The 17,593-nt window shown below is 38.7% G+C and overlaps 1 protein-coding gene across 1 annotated transcript in view; it reads right to left on the bottom strand.

Moving 5' to 3' along the window:
- The window catches only part of OTOGL (otogelin like), a 93,779-nt gene that overhangs the window by 73,362 nt on the left and 2,824 nt on the right, over window positions 1-17,593 (bottom strand). The window contains exons 4-14 of the mRNA XM_086740978.1: window positions 15,942-16,002; window positions 14,149-14,247; window positions 13,306-13,460; window positions 9,946-10,067; window positions 8,530-8,735; window positions 6,071-6,201; window positions 5,324-5,430; window positions 3,027-3,133; window positions 2,215-2,340; window positions 1,389-1,497; window positions 1,096-1,142 (exon numbers count right to left, since the gene is read on the bottom strand). Of these exons, the coding sequence (XP_086597104.1) occupies window positions 1,096-1,142; window positions 1,389-1,497; window positions 2,215-2,340; window positions 3,027-3,133; window positions 5,324-5,430; window positions 6,071-6,201; window positions 8,530-8,735; window positions 9,946-10,067; window positions 13,306-13,460; window positions 14,149-14,247; window positions 15,942-16,002 (1,270 nt within the window). The remainder of the gene's footprint in view (window positions 1-1,095; window positions 1,143-1,388; window positions 1,498-2,214; window positions 2,341-3,026; window positions 3,134-5,323; window positions 5,431-6,070; window positions 6,202-8,529; window positions 8,736-9,945; window positions 10,068-13,305; window positions 13,461-14,148; window positions 14,248-15,941; window positions 16,003-17,593) is intronic.

Below are 17,593 nucleotides of genomic sequence, written 5' to 3'. Positions count from 1 at the left end.
TCTTTTTTACAACTCTGAAATTTCCTAGAATATATTTTTCTCATCATCTTTTGGCATAACTGAGTGTGAAAGAGCACAAGCTTCTTTCTCCTTCCTTCTAGGTCCCATGGCATTGCTTGTTATGGCAGGTAGGGAGAGGCTGCAGGTGTCTGTCCTCAGGGCACATTTATATTCGCTTCTCAGTTCAGATCAGGAGTGCGCTGTTGAAGCAAGTCTCCAGTGCAGCTCCACTTACTGCACTTTCATTCACACCATGGGGCAGTGTCAGAGCACATGAACTGGATTCATTTTGACTACTGCAGGAGGTGCTCTGTGGGAGCACATCTAACCTGCTCCTGCTGCTAACAGGCAGACCACAGTAGTCATAATTAACCCCCTACAAGCACACACAACACACACAAGACATATGGAGTGGTTCTCAGTTTCAGCTGTTTTATACTACAGATCCACCCTGTCAAGCCTTGCTCAGTAACTGTTAAGCCTTGTTTATCGCTTTGTTCAGAGGGGGGTCCTTAATTTGTAAAAAATTCTCTTTCACAAGCTTCATAGTATAATCTTGTCTAAGACACAGAACTGTCAAGGGAGCTTCACTACCCAACTACTGTGTGTTCCTCTGAGTAACGCATTACAGAGACATGCAATCTTTAAAGATAAGGGTCATTGTCCAAACACAAACTGCTGTTACAAGGGAGAAAATACAGCACGTTGAGCATCAGAATGATGTTTTTCTTAATATTTGCATTGCAGTTGCATGTAGTTGTGAGGAGATCCTTATACCTGGCCTAGCTACTGCACATGCAGTAGAAATAAGCTGCCTGCCCCAAAGAACAAAGAGTGTAAGCAGGAGATAGAAAACGAGAGGTGGATGTAACAGGCTGAGTCAGGGAAGCAAATTGGAAAAGGTAAGATGAGTATGGTCAGGCAGTTAACAGCTTCACTCTAGCTGGCCCACTGCCACTCTCAACATCGATTTGCTCAATCTTTCTTCTTAAATTAGCATCCCAAGCCCTTGGATCACATTTGGTGCTGTTGTAATCTGAAAAGTTTGTCCCTTACGTTCACCAAGGAGAGAAAAGAATAGTGAAATACAGATACCTGGGCAATCATGATCAGTGCAGTTCCAAATGCCACCAGTACAAACACTAAAAAGAAAGATCACAAAAGGCAGAAATTAAGTTTGCTGATCTTTAGCAAAAAGAGCAGCTTTGAGCTAACTAATATGTCTAGAGTTCACCCTTTCCATAGAATAGCCTGCATATTTTAATGATACACAGGGCTCAGACTGTAAAACATAGATACTAACTATTCTTTAAAATACATGACTATAATGTTAAACTATGGGCAGCAGTCACAGAGAGAGGAAACAGAGATGCAAGGCTTTCACATACCAGTTGCTACATTCTTGTTCAATTTTTGAGCCTACAGGGAAGGCAGTTCCATGATAAATACAAGGACAGTTCGACACAGAGATACAAGTTCCATTTTCCATAATAAGACCTATTGGGAGGGAAGTTAATAAATAAGATAAAATACAAATTTACAAACTCCAGATTTGCTCTTCCCCCATCTGACTCAAACATTCAAAACTGTCAGAAGATGATCTCACCAGTCGTAACTGGAGACTGGCAAAAAAGAGTCAGCCAATGAGTGCAGAGACCTCAGAGTGATGAACAGTGAAGCTCTCTCAAAGCAGTTGTCACTCTGAATAGTAGTTTTGCAAAAAAAATGTCTGCCTTAGGCATGTAAAACTGTACAGACTCAAAAATTAAAAGATTCTGAGATCACATAATCTTTAGTCTTCCTAGAACAGGACTGTTCATAGTCCAATCCCTAATTTTTATTGAGTACAGGTCTCAGGAAGTTTGTTTACTCGTACAGAGCATAGGACACATTCTGTTTAAACAAAACCTCAATAGATTTTGGAATAATTCAAATAAAGTAGATTAAAACTGTGCAATACCTTACTTAGCAAGCATTAGTGATGGCTCCAAATTGTAACTGACATTTCATTCTGAGCCACCTTTGTATTCTAGAGAAACGTTCAGAACACAGTAAAAGGAAGAATCACAGTGAGAATAACAACAGCTAGAGCAGAATTTACAGTATTCATATTTTCAGGCTTTAACTTTAAGTGCAGTCTATTTAGGCAACTTTATTATGATATTGGATATTAGTTTTACATGTATTTTTTCACATGAAACTGACAGTACTTACCATCTGGACAGTAACAGCCATCTAAGCAGTGTAGGTTGCTGCCAAGACAATCTTTTTCAAATGTGCAAGTTGGTGGACAACAACTGATACAGTCACGGTGTACAAAGCTGTCTTCACACTTCTCAGCTAGAAAAATATACATGGTAAATTGAACATTAGAGCAATTTGAGAACTTCCGTTTCTCAAATAAACTGTTGTGCAACGCTTCTGGTAGTAATTATTCAGATCAGGTACAATGGATTGTTTGGAGAGGTTTTAACTGATGAACTGTGGTAAATCTCTCATCAGTATTTAAGTCTTTCTTCATCAAATTCTTACATGACCCCTCCAAAATAAGTTACAGTTTCTGTGACAGGGGAACATGTGCACATATCTCAGCTAGTTCAAAGTCTTGTGCATGAGACTGAACTGCAATTGATAGGTGGTGGTGACAACTAGAAGGAGCTGGATTAATTATATTAATTCTGTTATAGGGCCACTAGAGGCTGAAAGGTCATCTGGGAAGAGGAGCAATATCAGATCTCCACAGATGTTTGTATTTTGTCCTAGAATATGATCAGCATACGTGATGTTTCAAGCAACCTGTGGAAACATGAATGTTGTATGGATCTACATCAGATCACAATGGAATTAAAATATTCCTCTAGCAAGTCATTGACTTAATTGTCTGCCAGCAGTAGCAAAACTGGCTAATCTACTTTAGTATCAGGTTTGACTCCTATAGTGACAAACGTTGTCAAGATGGAATTATTTGAAATGAATACATGGGGCATCTCAAAGGTCACATAGTATGCTTTATTAAAGAGTCTTACTACAGGCAGGAAAGTCATCCCTCCAGTCCCGCACTGGGGACCCAGCGTGAGAGCATGCTCTAGCGTACTCTGTCACTGCCCTGCAGTATGTTTCATCATCATCCACTCTGAAATGATAAAACAAGAGAGGAATCAAGGAACTCAAATCCCATCTACAAATCTCTGCCATGGGACACTGCACAGGATACTTCGCACATAGCTGACACCACTCAGTGATAATGGCACATAGTGAAAATAAATGAGCTACACTGAATATACCATTGTGCTTTTATCATTTGATCTCACAAAAAGTTATTTCATTTTAATATTACCACAATGAACAAAATCATGAATTTATTACAAAAAAAAAAAAAAAAACATATATGCTGCTTTTGGTGAAAGACAAACATGACCTTGTCTTGAAGACAATGGACAACTCAACAGTCAAGATCCACATCTCAGACCCTCTCCCTCCTGCATGATGTGAAAACTCTGATCTACACTGACAAAAGCCATTCTGGTCCAAGTAACAAGTTCAAGTTTCCAATTGCCCGTCAGTCCTTTAACTTAGGTGAGAAGAGCCCACTTGGTGGACTCCTGACCTTGTGCTCAAGTGCCCAGCACCAGAAGCATTATCCACTGAATAGTGTAGACAGGGTCAGGAATTTACAGTGCAACCTTGGGCAAAGATATTGTCTTTGCCTTAGTCTATATAGAAGAAGCTGTGCAGTGCACTTCTGCCAAGATCAAGTAAATAAACAATCACCAGTGTTTAGGTAAGCTCAAATTTTATTCAGATATGAGTCACATAAGGCGAGATAGATACCAACAACTCCCATCACTGGCTGTGGAGGACTTGATGACAAAATGAACTAGTCATAATACGATATTTCTACTATAAGCATGACTGTGACAGATCAGCTGAGTTTGTCTTTCAGCACACAACATTATGCTTCCAAAATTAATTATATTGTGTTTGTATTCTGCTTTCAACATATCTGTTATCAAATCAACCACCGCTATACTCTTTGTTATAGTGATCAGAGTGTCTCCAGCTCTCCTTATCTAATCCAATTAAATGGGTCTTAATAGAAAGAATACTTGGCATATACTATGGCCCCACAAAAAAAAAACTTCAGAAACTGACACTAAGCCACAAGAAGAGAGGTCTCCTTTATAAATAAAATAAGCCTAAATTAATGAGGTTCTGAGACACAGAAACGTCCTTCAAGGCTTTTAACATTCACACAATTCACATCAATGCACATATGCATGTTGACAAAAATCAAATCCGCCTTATCACCATGACACGGATTCAATATCACATTTGAAAATTTGCCCTTCATTATTCCTCTTTTGCTAAGAAAAAGTTACAATAAGCTCCTGAGTTACAAAGAGACCATACAGAGGCAAGTCATCTCTTCTCTGAGTGAAATCACTGTACAGATCATAAACTTCAGGAAGCACAGTTTGGAGATTTGCCTACAAACACAAATTCTTTCATCTTGATTTTATGGTAAAGCAGAAAACTAAAAAAATCATAAAAATGAATTAACAAATTGTAATGGATTATACTGAATAATTCTTACTTATAGTCTTGTGACCCTTTCTGTGTGTTTTTGATTAAATTTGTGATACTCTGAGAAGGCCACAAGAGTATCTGGTAAAAATCCTGCTGTTCACGACAATTACTTCTTAATTTAAAAACCCTTCCAAAAAGGAAGTGGTATACTGCTTAGTCATCTATTCAATTACACTCTGGAGCACCAGTTTAACTTGGATGACAAGAACTAAACAGGAGTCTGGGATGAGAGTTTTATTTCTTTTGACAACTCTAAATTTACATAAAATAAAACAATTTTGAAAAAATTCTACTGATTTGAACCATAGTGATTGCTCATAAAAAACAGTTCAACCATGTCAGACAGATTGTCCAGTTCCTCCACTATTATTTATATTTCCCCCTAGTATCATGTCCATGTAGTTTTGATTCAGGAACTCCAGATATAGGTTTCAGGGTTTTTGTGATAAGCAGCTCCTCTTTTGTCATTAGTGATTCTCCATGGATTTTTCTTCTCTGTATTTATCTAGTATTTCCTTGAATCCATGTAAACTTCTAGCAATCAAAATATCCCTCAGCAGGCTGGTTCTGTGCCCTTTGTTTCCACACTAAATCACCCACTGAGAAACTCCATCTCTTCAGTTTTGAACTTGGTTCCTCCTAACTTCCCTCAATGCTGCTCAGTTCTGGTCTCAAACAAAAGAGTGAGCATTCATTTAATGCATTAAAAATCAATACACAAGAACTCCAGTCTTACCTGCAAAGATCATTCATACAGCTAGAAATATAAGAATATGGATCTATGCTTTCATGACAGCTGAGAAAAGGAAACTGTAGGAGTATTTGGCACTTGAAGAATATGTCCTGCACATTAAGGAGAATCAGTAAGTGAAAGTTAGCAAATACTTTCTGAACGAGCATAATTCTTTTTAGCTTTGTTTCCCTAATCTAGGGTGCTTTATAAGCCCATTAAAATTTGAGAATATCAGTCTCAATTTATTATTATATCTTCTTTATTGTTCTACCTAAAATTTGTCCTCTCTGCCTAGACTGGCTTGATTGCATGCTGCTCCCAAACCAGCTGGGATGAAAGAGTGTGAAATGACAAAAAAAAAAAAAAAAAAAAAAAGCATTTTCTGACAATGCAAGAGTTGAGCATGTTACTTCCACAGGATTTCACAATTTCCAAAATAATAAGGTGTAAGATGCCAGGACTGGAAACTGAACCCAAGTTTAATGCAGCAATGAAAAGCTCTACCAGCAGACCTGTGCCACTTGGCACACCCTATGTGACCCTTTGTACTTTTTAAGCTAAACATCTGAAGATCTTCAGACATTCCCTAGCAACAGTCCTGATCTGAATCTTCCCTTTCTCAAAGCCTCAATGCATTTAAGGCTTTTTTTAACATGGTATATATTACTAGATTCTTGTACCATCACTAAGCAGTGAAGATTAAGGAAAAAAAAAATATATATATATATATATAAAACATGATTAATTTACCTCAGTGGATTCTGCATCAGCTGAGCAAGGACTGGAAAAATCTGAGGCAGTAGGTACACAAGCTACATCATCTGAGGTTTGCACAGCCCAGCTATTTGCAAATTCAGCAATATCTTCTGTATATTCACCTACTGCATGAAAACATTGGAAGAGCATCCATGGAAGAAAAAAAATTGTCAACACAAACACAAAAGACAGCTTGGAAATTTCTGGTATTTTTTTCAGTGTGTTTGTTACATCAGTTACAGATATGGTCAGAGTACTTGTGGAGTATTAAAATGTTGTTTTTCTTTTTTTTTAATTTCAGGTAGTATTTTATACCACATTTAAATGAAAAGATTAAAAAAAAATATATGACAAAGTGTTTGGTGGAGTTTTTTAAGTGCAGTCACCGACAATTTTACAACAAATGTACACATAAGGACAAGTGTAATGCACTGAATACTTATGAAAAAAATACATTTATTTTAAACAGTTTAAGGTTTTCATCATGTTTCATGAAGGTCAGTTAACACTATTTTCCCCCTTGTTTCCCTTGGTGCAGGAAAGCCCTACAACAAACACAGCACTACATGCCCAGCTCTCCTCACATCATGAGCATGGGAGAACAAATGAATGAGATGCGTGACTGGAAGCCATCACAACTGGCTGAGGAAGATGCTTAACACATAAGAAGGTTGGTAATAAAGCAACAGACCCAAAATTTCCTTATTTTTTCAGCAAGAACTAAATATTATGTTATCTCTGTGTTTTTAAGTATGTTAAATGGTATATTGTCTCCACCTTGAAGAACCTTTGAGTAGTTAGCATCTATGCTATGGTTATCTTTATCTATGCATGGTTAGGAGACAGGGTATTGAAATGAAATCAGCTACAGGTTTTTGTTCACAGAGCTGTACTATCCAAAACTTAATCTAACTTCTTCTAGCACAAGATGTACAAAGTTTGACACTCTGCAATGTGGAAAGCCCCAAAGCACACTAATCAGATATTTGTACTTGGATCTCCACAAATAAACAAAGATAAGATCCTAACCACCAGTCTATTTTACTTAAAAGTGAGGGAGATTTAAAACATTTCTCTCCCTCTCACAGGATAGTTCTTTACGCAGGAAATCCTTCCCAAACATAAAAAGTTCAGTTTAGATCTAGAGGTAAACCCGTTCACATAACTCTGCTTCTGCAAAAATACTAAAAATATTTTATTTACATTTGAACATGACTTGAAAAAAATTTCTAAGTCCTCAAAAAATGCCACAAAAATAAAATCACTCTCCTTGAAACTGTTCTATACACAGATACAGCCTTGTATATTAAAGCAATACAAAGATGCCATTAAAGATAAAGAAAAGGAAACAGAAAATGAGTTTGTTTTCAAACTGTGCTTTGAAATGGAGTATCACATGCCTCTCAGCAACTTATTTATTTGGAAAATTGCAAACTGAGAGCATTCAGACACTGGAAGACTCAGGATAGATGCAAGAGCTTCCCTTACACTACTGGGGGAAGTAGTTTAGCTGGAGGAGGTAAATCATCATCCCAAATTATTTACAAAATTTGGAAACACTCAGAAAAATGCTGTGGCATTATTGTGAAGATATCAGAACTTTGCGCTTTGTATTTGCACAAAGTCAAGGCATCATGTTATACAACTGGTTAAAGGTTAAAATGATTCTTAGTGCTCTCGATTCTACACTACAATAACACTATCAATTCTGATAAAGAAAAATGCTAGAATAAATGATGATGGTGAAGAAATGTAGCTCTGGAAATTAAGAAAACTAAGAACTGGAAGTCTTTTATAACAGATAATACATTTAAAGATAACAAAATTACTATTTTGTTACTATTATTTTTTTCACATCGGTTGCAAGTAAGAAAAAAGTCTCTACATAGACTAAGAATATTCTACCAGCTTAGCAAGTCACCTCTGCCTCAGAGGCAGCACTGGGTGACGACTCATCCTACAGCGTAGTCGGAAGCCCATAACACACCACACCAACAAAGACAGTCAAGGAACTCCTGGCAACAGCTTTGACATTTACATATTTCAACTAGGGGTTTTTTTGTGGTGCTCATATAAACAAACTACTTAAGATGGTGCTTTTTCCAAATATTAATATTTTGGCTCTTCTGTCCTTCTCCCTCCATCTTTAAACATAGAGAAAACCACAAGTATTTGTTTATTTATTTATTATTTGAAGGCACTTTCATCAGCTGAGATAAACGTACCTCAAGTGTTTTGCTGAGCAAGAAAAGGCTTAACCATACATATAAATACTTTCTTGAACTAGGACCTTTTCCCTTAGCATCATTAATGATGAGGAAGAGGACAGCAGATATTCTATTTTCTGCTGAAACAACTGAAATAGGACTCTGCTTTTTTGTAGTATTACATTTAAAGTGAACAAGGAAGCTGTTCACAAAACGTAAGGGTGTATTTCTAAGCTATTTACTTACTGTTTTGTAGTATCAAGTCATCGTATTTATTGCCATTAAAATTTCCACAGAGGCCACAAGGTTTTCCCATATGATCTTCAGTCAGCTTAATATAAATACCAGAGTTTCCATCCCAAGCAAGAGAAAAACCAAAGGTAGTCTTCACCAGAATATAGTCAGCCAGTCTCTCAAGGAAAGCATTTCCAACTATCTGAGGCAACATTAATCTGGAAAAATAAACAGCCTGTTTCAAAGATGTCAGATGAGATGAGCTTGGTGCTAGAAAAATACCACAGAAAACATCATCTTCTAACTCACTAAGCCCTTTTTTCCCAGGTGTATACAGTCACTTCCATTCAATCCTTCATCATGTTTTTACTGTCTTTTCTTCTGTTTACTTCTCTGCATTGACCATCAAAAATTAATGTTTTTCTACTGTATACACCTATCAGTTGTACCAATTATAAGTCTGAAAGAATAATAATCTTAATTTTCAAAGCCTAGCACAGGCACATTTAGGAATACGTGACTTCATGAGCATGCTGTGTTGCGTGAGGAGCTGTGTGGCACTACGAGCACAAGCAGCCCTTCTGGGCACGGGGTCATCACTGGCTTAGATATCTGCAAATGGAGGAACTTCCAGGACAGAAAATACTATTGACCAAAATACTGTATATCTTCCTCCTTTGGCCAAAGACGACAGGACAATAACATTGCAGCATGGATCTAATCCTAATCTTCCAAAGTTACTTCTGTTGAGGAGAATGATATCACTGCAGCTATCAGTCTCAGATGCTAATGGCTATAGCATTACATCGAAGGGGATGGCAAGAACACCTTAACAACTCTCTGAAATTTTCTGTACTTTATCAGCCAGTAAAACATACTTATGATAGCCTTGCACTCATCTTTTTACTTATTAAAAAAAACCCGCCTAGTACATTTGGGGAGTTTTTGTACCTCAGAGATGCTTTGGGGAGTTCTTGCCTCAAAAGGGCGAAGGAGACTTAGTATCTTTGATTCAGCCAATTCAGACTTGTCTAGAAGATTGTCTTACATTAAGTACAGCTACTAAGAATAAATAATGACTGCCTTGTTCAAAATGGTATCAGTATGCACCAAGGATTAGCTAGAACTGTATGATGCAGACTTCGTCTGTACAAAATAGGGATGGGTAATCGTTAGGTTCCAGCTGAGAAGCTGGACACCAGGTCCATGCAGGGAGCGTATGCTATCATCACTCAGGTATTACATCAGCACTATTGCATCTGCGCACAGTAGAGCTCTGTCAGCCCAAATACAGAACACTGAAGGATCAATAAAGATATATATCAAATTATTTTATCTGACTGATGTAAAAAGCATCAAACTCCAAAGCATTCTCAAACTCCACACTTTTTGCAATAAAGTGTTAAAACCCACCACTAGAACACTTACCTGATTCCATCTTTTCTTACTTCATGACCTGAAATAATTATTTCTTCTTGGTTTGAAAAAAATAAGCTGATAGACCTCTGACAAGAATATACCGAACCGTAACAGTGAGGGCTGTTGTGAACCTTAAAGGGGAAAAATATACACACAATAATAACAAATGTTTGTTCTTAATAGTTTCATGCAATTTGTCATAAACTCATACAGGATATTTTACATTTCTATGCACTAATCACTGAAAGAGCTTTAAAAATAAATACTTAGAATATTAAAAGTCACAATTACAAAGATATGCAAAACTAGAACGTTCATGCTACCCAATACTACTGAGAAATAGAGCAAGTTTAATAGTACAAAGCATCACAAAACAGTGATTGAAATACTGGATTAAATACTCAGGCATTTTATGTAGATGAACTTCAGAGACACAGAAGTGACCTAGCTTGTAACTGCAACATAGGGGCTTGTTATTTGCACTGAGGAGACACCTCTTTTTTTTTTTTTTTTTCTGTTTCTAGAGGTCTGATATATAAGAGGGGACTACAAACCAATACAAAACCTCAGCGTAATACCAGTATCCTCCCTCTCCAGCTGAGACTGGCACTAGCTGAACTACAACATGCCTTCCTGAACCACTCAGGATTTGTTGAGATTTTGTAGTGCTCCCACAGATTACTGCAGGCATCTAACTTAACATGGATCTGTTTAAACCCGTTTTGCACTGGCTTTCCAGCCCTGCTAACGAAGTGCACGCTTTTCTGAAGTCTGCCTCTCCCCATTATACATATACAGCATAGTGAGCCAGGGTATTGGTTTGAATTGCCTATCAGCTCCTTTTGTTTGAATACAGCAATGGAAATACAAGTTTCAGTCAGAGAGAGAGATATCTGCAAAACTATGTGTCCCAGATACTGACAATGTGTGACTTCCATCACTGCTCACTACTAGAGAGAGGTGTTAAACAGATCTCAGATACACGCTTCCAGAAATGAAAACCATGCAACTCCTATCTCAGTATGTCTACAGTTTTATGGCAGTGAAGTAGATCTCGCATGAAAAATATATAATCAAACTTTGGAACAAGCATAATAAGTCAGCGCTCTTCCTTCTTGTAGTTTGCCAAAAAGGAGACTGCCCCTGAAGTCAGACTTGCTTTGCATTCCCAGCCTTTGGTGTGGCAGAGCATGACTCCCACAGGAAGGTCCTTGTCCCCAGGGACCACACCGCTTTCATTAGCCAAGTTGTGCTCTCAGTGCTTGAATACCATGCGTTCAGATTTACTCTAATGATAGGGATATAGGCCTCCAGCTTTCTCTGCAAATGCTCTAACCAATTAACTACTACACAGTTTCAAATTACACTCACGTAGTTTAAGTGAGTTTTGAGCACATATCTACTCCTAGGGCGTGAGCAGAACTTAAACAACTTTCATTAATATCAGTGGGGCTGAACCACCCAAACCTGTGGGATGCTCTAGACTACAGTGCTCCAAAAGCCTGTGAGCTGATTTTAGACACCACTGAGGAGACAGGGGAATGTGTTGTGAATCTTAGACACCTATTATTACCTAAATTAAAATTTAAACAGAGTTTAGATAGCTGAAATATGACTGTTATGACCACTTGTGTCACCATTCTCTGAGAAGGATGGGAGTTGCATTACCAGTTTACTTGACAGTGCTGTGAAGCTAAATAGATTAGTAACTGGGAAATGTTTTGCCAACATAGTAAAGGAGGCTGTAAAAGTAACTAGAGCTCTCATTTTTGTAGAAAAGATCTGGTGGTAAACACATACAGTGCTAACACATACTTGAATTAATCTTCCTAAACTGACACTTAATCCTGAAAGTAAAAACCAGTTACTGTTCCTTTGAGTGAAATTAATCAAACCAGGAAAAGCATTAGAGTTTATACATGTATAAAGATAATTGTAATTAAAGACATCATAAATGTTACTAGTATTGACAGATGGTTTCTATGTAAACATGACTCAAGACAGAAAGAAAATCGAAATAATTCTTGTGTTTTCTTCTCCTCTAGAAAGGTGGATTATTAAATCCAGAAGGACCGTAATGTGAGGATTTGGCAAGGTTCTTGGCTCTCCATTGCCTGGCCTGTAGCGATAGCAGTGCTTCAACATTACTTATGACTTTTCTGAGTAAAAGTAAACATTTCTGAGTAAACATTTTCAGATTTTAGAAAAATATGACATTTGTTCCAGCAACTGAATAATAGTTTCTCTCTTTACAGAGCAACTGGAATCCACTGAAATGTTGATTCTAGATTTTAATATAATCTTGGGCTTCGCTACAGCATTTTCTGAAAACTCCTAAAAGATCATAGCTACACACAGAATCCAAAGAATTAAAATGAAGTTGTGGAAGGCAAATGTAACAGCATCTGTCTATAATCTTAGTGAACAGAAATGGCAGTTTTAATGGCAGATTTATCTTCACTAGATGCTATTCTCTGAGGGGAGAGGAGGTCATGTGTTTACAAATGAAAACTAGTCCTTGGAGCAGAAATCAGCATCTAGGTCTGCCCTTGCCCCTGTGAGCACTGTGACCACCAGTGCTCAGAATTAGGACCCGTCTTGTCCCCTCTTCCCTGTCCAATCATCACCAAATCCAACCATTGTGTTAAAAGTAACATAATGAGCTTGTATCCTCTCCTCACAGTAACCAACAGCCTGATAAATAGGGTATCTTCCTTCAAAGAGGGTATAGGTTTGAACTCTCCCTGTCCCAAAGTCATTCACCATGGACACTCAGCAATTTAAGGAAATCACTAAAAAGAGTGCCTTCCATACATAGGTCAAGATGAAGGCTTTTGAGCTGTTAATCTTCTCTGCATGACGTAGAGGTAATCCAAAATTAGAATGCAAATCCCTAGAGGGGACAGAGTTTTCCACAGGCCAGGGAGGCAGCTCCCCATAGCGTGCCAATGGCTATGAATCTGAGCCCAGTACGCTCGGGTGTCCAGCTATCAGGCAGGTGATAGCTGTTTGCACTTTACTCAGCAACTCTTTTTTTTTTTTTTCACAATAGTTTATTGAAGTTTCCAAGGTCTCCTTTAAGACCCTCTTTTGCTCCCAGAAAGGAGAGATCACATCTTTTTTAGGATAGAGGGAGTAAGAAATACTATTTTTAATATACTGACTCTGTTGATTATAATTTCATCAGTGTTTTGAGTTACTGCACATAGGCTTAGACATTTTCCAGGAGGATAGTTTTATATTTAAGTAAGCAATGCAACAGTTTGATCCATTTATTGTCTCTCTACTTACTTTACTTATGATGAAAAATAAGTTTTGTAATACAGGTATACTCAGTGTTTTATTTCTAGCATATGCTTACATACTTACCCAAACAGTATACTGTGGTTCTGGAGTACCGCAGTCTTTTGCAAGAATATAGGAGCAATTTCCTGGGAAGTAGTAGTAGATGCCATCAAATGTTTCAAAATTATACTGTCCCCATGATTTGCAAATGCCATCTCGCTCCTTACCAGTGTTTGGTACTGGAGAGAACACACTGAGTTTACAACAGGCACGGTAATAAAAAATTGACAGGTGTGACAGGCATGTGCAAAAGTAAAAGCTCAGAAAGGAAATAAGAGCTTATAAAGGAAATACATAGCAAGGACAAAGATAACCTAATTTCTTCAGCTCTAAATAAAGTCAGTACTTTTTTTTTTTAATATTTAGGCATGTGCAATCATTGTTAAGTTTTTAATTGGCTTCAGTGGACACATTTTAATTGTAAGTAGAGGTAAGGGATTTAGATCTACTGCAGATCCTGGAAGACAATTCTCGTTGATCCCTATACACAGCAGATTCCAGAAACCAGTGCATTGAAATAGTTGGTAATTTTATTTGCAATAAGTCACTGTTTGTTAGAAAAATGCAGTGACTTATCGGTTGTTCAGCTAACTATAAAAAAGCTGGCCAGCTGCTGATGTACTAGGTGGTGATCTATCTGTTATGGTATCTCTGTATCGTTACAGCCCAAGTGCTAAAATGTAGGCATTCCTGATGTTGATCTAGATATATCCCTAACACATATCATTTTAATCCTCTTAGCTACTAGTGGAAAGACAGTCCTGCTGCAGAAGAATCACAAATATGCTGTTAACAGTATTGTTTTAAAAACCTGCACCTTAAATCTCATTTGAAGCTGAAACTTGACTCTTTTGGCCCAAAACTTACCAATTTGGCACCTGCTTCCTTGAGCCTGAAATAATTGACAGTCACAGTCACCTGCCTCTGTGCAGGCGGCTCCATTAAGGCACTCCTGAGGACAAGACCCTGTAAGCAAGCATAGCAGCCTTTTAGTACAGTATTTTGCAAACAAGCTGGGAGATCCACATGAAATCTGCCCACTGTTAAATCATAAGCAGCTATATTAGCTAAGAAAATTAACCAACAACAATCTCCAGTTTTTAACGTTTACTTAATTTTATCTTTTGTGTTCCTTGGTTAAAAGAGAAGCAAGGTTCTCTCTCGTTTGGTTTGAGACTTGTAAACTAACAAAGGAGCAAAAGGTCAGCCTCCTCCCAGCAAACAAAAGGTCAAGTTCCCATGTAAAGAAACCAAATCCCAGCCCTGCTGATCTCGAAATACACAGGACACAGATTATTCTAATTGCCTAAATTCAGCATAATTTGTATATATGTTCAGCTCCTCCCTCCTAAGCATTACAGTAAAGGGTACATTTGTTTTATGAAGAGTCCAGAATATCTAATTTACAGAGTCAAAACCAATTAAAAATATCCTTCCCTCCATCCTAAAAAAGAAGTGGTTAAAAGGTTATTCCTGCTTAAGAGGTGACTGGAGTCAGAGACTTACAATTCCATGAGAATGGCTTGGTTTATGTTACAATTAGTAATTGCTTCCAAAAGCAGTTTCATTAAAGGATTTTATAGTCTGTTTAGAAGCTAAGACCTCATTGCCATCTACTAATCATTTGCTGAGGTAAGTCTAAATCATAGTTCCCCAAAAGTGAAGAAAGGTACTCTAAAAGCAAAGCTTCATCAGGGTTTGCAGATAGTTGCTTCCCTTCTTGGGAGAGGATTAAGACCCTAGATATAAACACTAACAATCTTGCTGATGGAAATTAAAAGAGCATTGCAAAAGGCAGGAAGTAAATGAAATAAACAGGCCTTTCCACTCCCATTGAAGCCATGGTAAAGCTGCTAGTGACATTAAATGGGAACAAAACTGAACCTTTACAGTAAAGCACACACAGAAGTTACCAATGATTCAAAATATCAGCCTTCACTGTCAAAACTCCTTTCCATGCTAAGTTTTGAATTTTCTCCATTTAAGAATTGCTTCCAAATATATACAGATACTCTGAAAATGCTGACAAAGCAGAAAATACAGTTTATAGAACAGCATTAAGGTCGAAAACTTGTTTGTTATTGTTAGAATTGTGAGCAGTAAAATTACGTAGTTTCATTTACATGGAGAAACACAATGGAAAACACCTACACAGGCACAGGTATTTTCCAAAATGGAAACCAAAGGTCACTTGCATACAGTGAACTTTTCTGCAAAACAACTTCTGTAACTTGGACCTGCTTTATGTGTTTGTACAATGCTTAAAACCCTCCAGAGCAGCTGCGTGCTCATTGCCTGAGCACCCATCCCTTCACATAACCAGTTACACACCTCTCAGACATCCTTACATCCTCTGCCAAGGCCAGAAAAAGTGGCAGAAAAGGAAAATTGCAATGGAACTAAACTTTAGAAAAAAAATCAAAGGATTAGCTTAGGTAGCTGTTCAGATCTGGTTGTAAGGCATTATTTTGAAAGAACAGTTTTAACAGGAATTTTCCATGATTTAACATGGATAAAAAGAGAAAATAAGACAGGGCAGGGTTTTGTAGGGGTCATAATGAGGAGGGCTTCCATAACCCACTGTAACACAGTAGAGCTGGTAGAGAGGCAGCATTTTCAGGACCATCTCTCCTCCTGTGAGTGAGGAGCACGGCACTGACCTCCTGGGAGACTCCGCGTCAAGGCCCCATGATGGTGTGACCGAGGAGAGGCAGCTTGAATCTGTCAGAGAAATGTAAAAGCCAAATCAAGGTGTTTGTACTGTACAAATGAGCCAATATGAACCTGAGGCCTTTCAGCCTAACATGGGTAGAGTCTTTTAATAAAGAAGAGTAATTTGCAGCTCAGCCAGCACACGGCATAGCCGTGGGTGCTGCAGGAGGGATCAGCAGCCTGGGCTCGTGAGGAAGGCAGTGGCTGCAGCAACCAGCACTGTGGGGACAAGTAGCATGACTTTTGGAGGGACGGGGAAGGATACAGCTGTGCTGTGAGGTCACCCCTGGCCTCCTCTCCGTGCCCTCCAATGCCAATGAAGCAGTAGAGCTCCAGCTGGGAAGTTCTGCATTTACATTTGGAAGGAAGAGTGAGGGGACGGACAGAAAGCACTCCTGCCCTTTTCAGTTCAGTCATATACCAATAGTTGGAGAGCTCGAAGATGAGATATCCCTGCATTTCATCCTCTCCCCTAACTCATGCTCTGTGCCGCACCCTGATCATCCCACTGTGGCCACTCCAGCTGCGATGGATTTCACGTCCTCCTTGAGATCCTTCAGAATTGCATTTCAGTTCAACCCAAACAAAAAAGGAGGCGGATCTGCCTGATATGCTTCCTGTCTTGTTTAGGAACTGGGGAGCATCGGACTAGAAGGAAGCTTTGGATCTGACCCAGCACTCTGCTACTGCAGCTTGTCACGTCGCATTGTCCCTTCCAAGAACTGATCCCACTCCAGGCTGAAAGCACTCTGGGGTTTTTTGCCCCTACTAGTCTGACTGGAAAGTTGACCAGGGTGAAGTGCTGGGTAGTTAAATATTACCCTTTTACATTTATTTGTGGCCAGTTTAAATCCTTCTATTTTATAAAGCTTAGCCCTTTTGCTTAAATAGCTCTTCTTCCCTGTGGTTTTTATTTATTCCTTCTCTGATGTACTATGAGAAAACAGTTACCCTTCTGCGCTCCCCACAGATGTATATGCTAGCCTTCAGCTGCACGACTAAGCAAAACAAATTGTTGAAGTCTTCACTTGTAAGCTGATTTCTTTCTTCCCTCCTGCTGCCAGTCATTGGAGTCTGAACTAATGGATCTTAAAGTGAACAGCACTGCGCAAGAAACAGGTTAGATTAAGTCTCACTAATGCCTCATAGAGTCAAATAAAAACTTCCAACTGGAAATATTTTGTGAGATGCATCCAAGTAGCACAATCTGTCTAAAATCAACCTGAAATGGACTTCACCAAATCACCACCTGGAAGGCTCCATGGCCTGTCACTAGCCAGAGAGGATACTTTCCCTCTCCGCACAACAAGACCCATTTCCATTTCCCCTGATAGTCACTCTGAGCCATCCTCCTCAGGAAAGTGGGTTTTGCCCTTTGTATTATTTCGGGGAGGCAGAGCATCCTTGCTGCCACAGCACTTTCCTGCTGAAGGCCTTTCTGGGACAGTGTCAGTCCCAAGAGCCCCTTTCCCTCAGAGGCTTGATTCACCTTAGCACAGCGTTTCACACCAGCTAGCTTCTAACTCAGTCGAGGGCACATAGATCTCAGCAGCACTTGGAGAAAATAATCCGTGGTTCAGCTGCAGGCTGCCTGCAAGAC

The sequence above is a fragment of the Chlamydotis macqueenii genome, chromosome 1 (assembly GCF_036417535.1).
Source record: "Chlamydotis macqueenii isolate bChlMac1 chromosome 1, bChlMac1.mat, whole genome shotgun sequence".
NCBI lineage: Eukaryota > Metazoa > Chordata > Aves > Otidiformes > Otididae > Chlamydotis > Chlamydotis macqueenii.
Note: the sequence above shows the minus strand (reverse complement) of the source record. Positions and strands in the feature narration are given on the sequence as shown.